Source organism: Symphodus melops (genome assembly GCF_947650265.1).
Source record: "Symphodus melops genome assembly, chromosome: 13".
NCBI classification, from domain to species: Eukaryota; Metazoa; Chordata; class Actinopteri; order Labriformes; family Labridae; genus Symphodus; species Symphodus melops.
In genome coordinates, this window is record NC_136703.1 from 6092117 (window position 1) to 6098764 (window position 6648).

The 6648-nt window shown below is 45.5% G+C and overlaps 1 protein-coding gene across 2 annotated transcripts; it reads right to left on the bottom strand.

Annotated features, from left to right (window-relative positions):
- Positions 1-207: 207 nt before the first annotated feature.
- Positions 208-6386, bottom strand: wdr6 (WD repeat domain 6). Of its 2 annotated transcripts, none has more exons than XM_079359229.1 (7): positions 6316-6386; positions 5945-6070; positions 5492-5656; positions 2518-5209; positions 2342-2419; positions 1753-1869; positions 208-1525 (listed from the first exon to the last, which is right to left on the bottom strand). In XM_079359229.1, the coding sequence occupies exons 2-7, from the start codon at positions 6024-6026 to the stop codon at positions 604-606; spliced, it is 4056 nt and encodes a 1351-aa protein (XP_079215355.1). In that variant the 5' UTR covers positions 6027-6070; positions 6316-6386; the 3' UTR covers positions 208-603. The 2 variants fall into 2 exon arrangements, with proteins under 2 accessions (XP_079215355.1, XP_079215354.1); XM_079359228.1 differs by having other exon boundaries at positions 6303-6386.
- Between the last annotated feature and the right edge of the window lie 262 nt (positions 6387-6648).

Sequence of the window (6648 nt, forward strand, 5' to 3'; positions counted from 1 at the left end):
TTTACTTCGAAACCCAACTTTACTTTGAAAGCTTGCTGGAGAAAAGTTGTTCTTAAGAAAATTATTGTTACTTTTGTCTACTACTTCTACGAGACAGCAATACTACTTTTTCAAGATTATCATTATAATCTTATTTTTTAAATCCTAATTTAGCTGCATTCATAAATTCAAATGACTACAATAAATCCAATAAAAAAAAAATCAAGATTGCTGGGCAATAAATAAGCTTTATTAAAACGTATAAAAATTACAAAAGTAAAATGTATTTAGATCGCTTCATTAGGTTACAGTCAAAACATTTCTGGAAATACAGGTCAATCTTCAAGCTTGAGTTTTATGTGCCCTGGCCATTTAGAAAGATTCTTATCTGACCTTGTTCAGGTTCAGCCAATCATGATTTTTGTATCTAATAGTTGGTTCAAGACTAAATGTGTTGCTATTTGAGAATTGGTGGAGCTTGTACATTTGAAGACTTTTAACAGGAACTGATCAATAATTTCAGAGTTATACTTTGGAGCACGAGCATCTTTTGATTCCACTTAGAATTACTTTTCTTTTAATGTCCCTTTAACTTTGTGGCTTCTCCATTTCTCGTCTGATGGTTCAGGTCTCTTCATCCATATCTGGATTTCTGACTCTAAGGAGCTGGAATCCTTGTCCACAGACCAGAACCCATCCCGTTTTTTCAGTCCTTGTCTTGCTCTTGCGGTGGGCTCTGCAGCCTATCTCATCACTCACTTCGCACTCTGTCTTACCCACGCTGTCAGTCCCCTTCTCACCATTACTGGATGCACAAAGTGGGTCACTACTTTCACTCACAGTTTCAACATGTTCTCCAGCTGCTCCCTTATCCTTACTGATTCTCCCACTCGTTTCACACATGGTTTTTAACCCTGTCTTCCTCTCTTTCTGTCTTGAAATTGCAGTCTCCTGCTCAGACTCAAACCTTGTTTCCTCCTCCTCCTGTGTGATCTCCCCCTCCCATGCTGAAAGTCCTGCAGCGTCTGCAACGTGAGAGAACACTGCCCCGCTGTGGCTAATACCGGTGCTGCTGATTCTCCACAGGAAAACCCTCTGATCTGAAGAAGTGGAAAGAAGTAGGCCTGGGCTCAGGAACTTCAGGTCGGTTAGAGGGGCAGCATGAGCCAGCGGGATGTGGGACTGGGAGTTAAGGGAAAGATTGAGCTGGTCTGGAGTTTTAAGCTTGGCTTGTTGAGAAAGCAGGGGTTCCTTGAATCCTTCAGTCTTCCCTTCATCTGGGTACTGCACCCTAACTCTGGACACTGTCAGCTGCCCATCATCCCCTCCGCTAGCAACAGTTACCAGGCAACCACCCTGTTGTTGTTCTAGTTTCTCTTTCCAGACAGCCAATGAGTTGATGCCGCTCTGATGGGCGGGAATGACGAGGCGGGGGACTGGAGAGTCTGGGGTATTGCTCAAGACATCGGTTGATAGGAAAGAAGCCTCGGTGAAATCCCACACTGCGATTTTTCCATCTGTTGCAGCGCTAAACAGCAGATTATACCTGAGAACAACAAACCGCGATACACACACACACACACACACACATTTGTGACATTGCTTTTTTCACCAAACATGTTCAGAACAAAGATCTCACATTTACAGATCTGTCATCTCGCTCCTTTTTTAAGTGTTAATAGTTAGTAAAAAAAAAAAAAAAAAAATTATTTTCTAATTAGTTCATTTAATACAAGAATACCAAAGCCAAAAATGGAACGTTCATGGGATTACCTGTTGCCTTTTCCATCCTCCAGGCTGCAGGGGGCGACACTGAGCACACAGCGCTTGTGGTAAAACGTTTCGCACAGCAACTCAATTTGACGTTGACCTTCGCTGACCGAGAACAGTCTAGAAGAGACAGGTAAGGAAGCGAAAAGACAAAAATATGGAGAGACAAGAGACATCATCATGAGAAGACTTTCTGTGGAGGAATTTCTGCAACTTCATTAAATTGATAAAAATCCTTGTTATTCACTGTCCCTGAAGTCAGTCAGACCTGATACAGTTCAGCTTTGTCTAGAAGCCAAGGACAGATTAGAGAGTCTCAACAGCTCTTCCTGATATCTGCAGGGATGTTTGGGACAACTTGTTGTTCACTCCAGGCTTCTTGACGTCATAGATTATTCTAGGTGGGTCAATGTGACACAACCCTGATCATGATAATATCTTTTTGAATACCACAACCACAAGTGTGATGCTGATCCATGTCTCCCCGTGTCTTCATCTGATTTACTGTCTAAACTTTCATCAACGTGAGCCGTCTGAGCCTAAGGAGTCTCATTGTGTGAATTCAAGTCTTCATCATTTCCTCGACACTAACCTTATAGCGCCATCACTGCAGGCCACAGCCAGAAGAACACAATCTGTCTTCTCATCCACTACCACGACAGACATGTATCTGAGAACACACGCACAAGAAAAAAAAACAAAACTTCATGGTAAACTGAATCATTCATGATGTTGACATTATTCTCAGTTTCTGTCTGTATCTCCGACCTTGTTTCTGGGTCCATTTTCACAGTTTTGTGTCGGTCCCTCCGTCTCTCCCACTGCTCGTCCAATCGGTGACTGGCCACCTGGATCACCTGACAGGAAGGAGCCTTTCTTTGCACGTCCCAGCTGATCAACAACCGGTAACACTGCATTTGAGCTCGCCCGCCAGCTGACACCAGCAGGGCAGAGAAAGACTGTGTCCGGTTCTCCCTCCTTCCCCCCTCGCCTGTTAGTGCCGTCAGCGTCCGAACGCTTGAGATGTGATCCGTGATGACCGAGAGAACTTTGATGCTGCCAGAGTCGGGATGTATCGCCAGGACAGTTACGCTGGTGTCCTCTCCTCCTGTCGCTACTATCTCCCAGTGCCCTTCGTCGTTCCTATTTTTTAACTCAATTTCTGCCAAATGTGCCCCCCTCTCTGTTTGACTCTTAATTCCCTTGATTCTCCCAACCCTGCATACACACCCGATCCCCCTCCCATGGACACCCTCCCTCAGCCCCAATCCTCCACTGCTTCCTGCCTCTCCGTCTCGGCTTGGTTCCTCTCCTGGGGGTTGAGATGTCAGGACAGCCCCTTGTTTGATGAAGACCAGGGCTCCATATCCAGGCCAAACTCCTCTGTTCGATGGCCAGAGACTCCAAGAGCGATGTCCCCCACCGCAAGGCACGGCTAACAGCTTCTCCTGCCTCACCGGGTCCCAAACAACAAACTGGACTGCATGAAAGCCCACGATGACAAACCTGGCTTCTCTTCCCCTGTTCTCTCTCTTTTCTTCCGTCTCTGTATCCTCCAGCTTGTCTCTCAAAGAGCGACGTTTGGTCTGATAACTTTTCTCACCTTCCCCTCCTGGCTCTCGCTCCTCCTCCTCCTCCTCTTCTTCTTCTTCTTTCACTGAAATGTCAGGTTCAAGAAACAAAACCCTCTCCAGCCACTCCATTCCTTTGCATGCCCGCTGAACTCTGAGAACCTCCAGCCCAAGCCCCTCTTTGTCCTCTACGTTCTCTCCATGACCCTTTTCTTCCAGCTTTTCTGCTGTTGGATGCACTCTGAAGACCCTCACACATCCGTCCCTGCCGGTGCTGTAGAGCAGACCCTGGTGCGCACACACTGAAGTGACACCCTGTTTTCCATGCACTCCAAACAAGCAGCTCAGCGGGTGAAGTGCTCGGTCAACCACTTCTTTTATTTCTACATCTTCCCTCTTTTTGTCGTCATCCATTTGTTGCTCCAGTTGTCCTCGATCCTGAAACAGAAGGAGAGACCCCCTTCTGTCCCCACAAACCCACAGTGGACCCCGTGGTGTGGACTGGAGGAGTGCTGCTGTCAGCCAGCGTTTGGCGCAGGCGGGGAGGAGGAAAGGAGAAAGGGGGCGCACATGAAGAGTCATGGAACTGGTTTCTTCTAATCCTACTTTTATGCACCAGCGATGGACAAATCCTTCAGCTCCTGATGCGAGCAAATACAAACTTTCTCTCGCCTCTTGCCAAATGAGACTGTGAATCTTCCCTGATCCACCTGTGAGAAGAACCCCACACTGAGGATGAGAGATGGGGAAAACCTGTATGGACCCAGTGAGGTTTCCCACAGCACACAAACTTACTTTGGCTGCAGAGTCGTTCACACTGACAGTAGCTGATTCCATCACACAATATGACTGAAACTCAGGAGTCCCTTGCCACACCATCTCCCACTGACCATCCCTGTACTGGTACACTAGTCCTTGGTCAGTGCAGACCACTAATTTACTTTGACTCCAACTTGCATTTTCATCTTCTTCCCCTGCTATGCAAACCTCTTTAGGCAGGCCTCGGCCAGGAAACCTCAGGTCACTTAGATTGTCTGTGATCGCCTCTTTCTCTTCCACCCTCCACAACCTCACTCCTCCATCTGCCCCTCCTGTAGCCGCCCATCTCTCTCCACTTCCTGTTTCCCCACTGACTGCTAGTGCACGAACCCCTCCTGCTCTGTGACCTTTCAATGTGCGGACCACCTTACCACCTCCAGCCCAGTCCCAAACTAAACAAGCACCGTCTTCCCCGGCGCTGAACACTTTCGTTGGGGAGAGGCACACAGAAAACACTCGAGCCTGATGTCCATAGAGGACTCTTAAACAAGTTGGCGTCAAGTCTCCACACATCCCTCCAGGTCCCCCCAAAGAACCGACCCCCCACACCCTCACACTGCGGTCATCGGAGGCTGAAGCCAGCCAACCTCTCTCCTGGAGGTAAGAGATGCAGAAAATGACCCCGCTGTGGCCCAGCAGACGTCTCTCAACTGGAGCTTTGTACTCAGACTCTCTACCCTTGTCTCCTCCTCCAGGCCTCCAGAGAATCAGCTGGTTGAAAACTGTCCCTCCTACTAACACGGTATCTTCCCAGGAGTCATGTACCAGAAGGAAAGCAGAGTACAGTAGACACCCTTCCAGACAGGAGCGCTGAACCAAGGAATTTCCTGTGATGACATCCAGGAGTAAAGCGCTATTGTGGGCTACAGCCACACAGAGCAGTGAGTTTTGGTCTCCAGAGAGCCAGCGGGCATCCAGGGCCCAGTCCTGCAGCTCCATGAGGGGACCCAGAATCTCCAAGCGCAGACACTCCTCATCCTGGTTTTCCACATGGAGTCTCACCAGTCTCACAGCCTTGCCTCCAAACACTGCTAGGTCATAGAAGACGGGCTGAGAGGTGGAGATCAGTTCTGCAATAAGATGAGAAGTGAGTTCATACAAAACATCAACAGTACAAAAAAGAAAAAAGAAAAAGGATTATCAGCTTCCATCACAGGCAAGAGGAAAAAAAGAAGTATCTATCTTAACTGATTATTTTACATATTGATAATAAAGCCTGCAAATCAGCTATATAATATGTGAGGTTTTACTGTGTGCCTCACTTCACCCACAGGTGATTTATTTTGGTACCCACAGCGAATATCAATTTTGAATAAAAGAAACACTGAAAACAAAAATGTGCTTGTGCTAACCGTCAGTCTTGTTCTCATGGGTCCCTGTGGTAGAGCTCTGAGGGGGGGCAGCTATGGACCTTTTGGGTCTTATCCCGTGGATTCTGTAGTGTCGGAGCACACTCAGCGAGGCACGGGCTTTAGGGTGTGGTTGAAGACTGTACACTTTCAAGACTGGCCCTTCACCTGTGAGGACAGAACAGTGTAATATTAAATGAAAATGAATGTGATGTGTCAAAATTTCCAGCATTCTATGATCAAAATAAGCCAGGCGACCAATCCTCTATCAAACAACTTTAAAAAGATTTGACATATCCAAGTTTTGTATCTACTTTTACCAGCACTTTATTTCTTGTCAGATTTATATATATATATATATATATAGTTTATTATTAGTTTGTTACAAACAAGGTGACATGACCGGGTAATTCTGTGTGATTTTGTCTTTATTTATCAACTAAAGTTCAGGTTTACCTGTCAGAAGAAAATCCTCCTGAAGGAACTCCAGAGCTGTGACTGGAGCTACCAGGGCTGCTGTCTCCATTTGTTCACTCATCCAAACTTGTCCATGAAATAGAAACTGTTATAAATGGTTCCTTCCTGGAAGATATAAAGTAATAACAAGTGGTTATTAAAATCTGCCTGCTATTTGATGTTGATGTGCAGAGCAAACGACATTAGCATTCAGTTAGCAAAACATGCTAAAAGCAAAACATTAACATTCGTAGATCCATGTGATTGCAACTACAGACGAAACTTCTAACAAGCATTTAAATAAGGACATGAATATATTCAAAATCTGCATCAAACGTCTTTATTGACATTCACAAACCGAAATGTTGTACCCATGTGTTTCTCTTCTGGCTTCCGTGGACACAAAATAACCAATCGCGATACAGTGCTAGCTTTCTGAACGTTGATTGGGTAGAAAGAATGTGTCAGTTGTTTTAATTGGATTATATTAAACACGTGACTGAGTGACGTCGGGTTATGGTGCCTTCAAGTTTCAGGGAAAAAATACTCACTTTTTTATTTAAAACTTGAAATCCCTAAAACAACTAAAAGGAGAACAAGCAGAGAAGTGAAATGATTTAATAGACCGTCAATAACAAATAGTTCCCAAAAGTTACTTGATCTACAAGCCATTTGAGATTAACCAAATGGCGTAATATTATTTT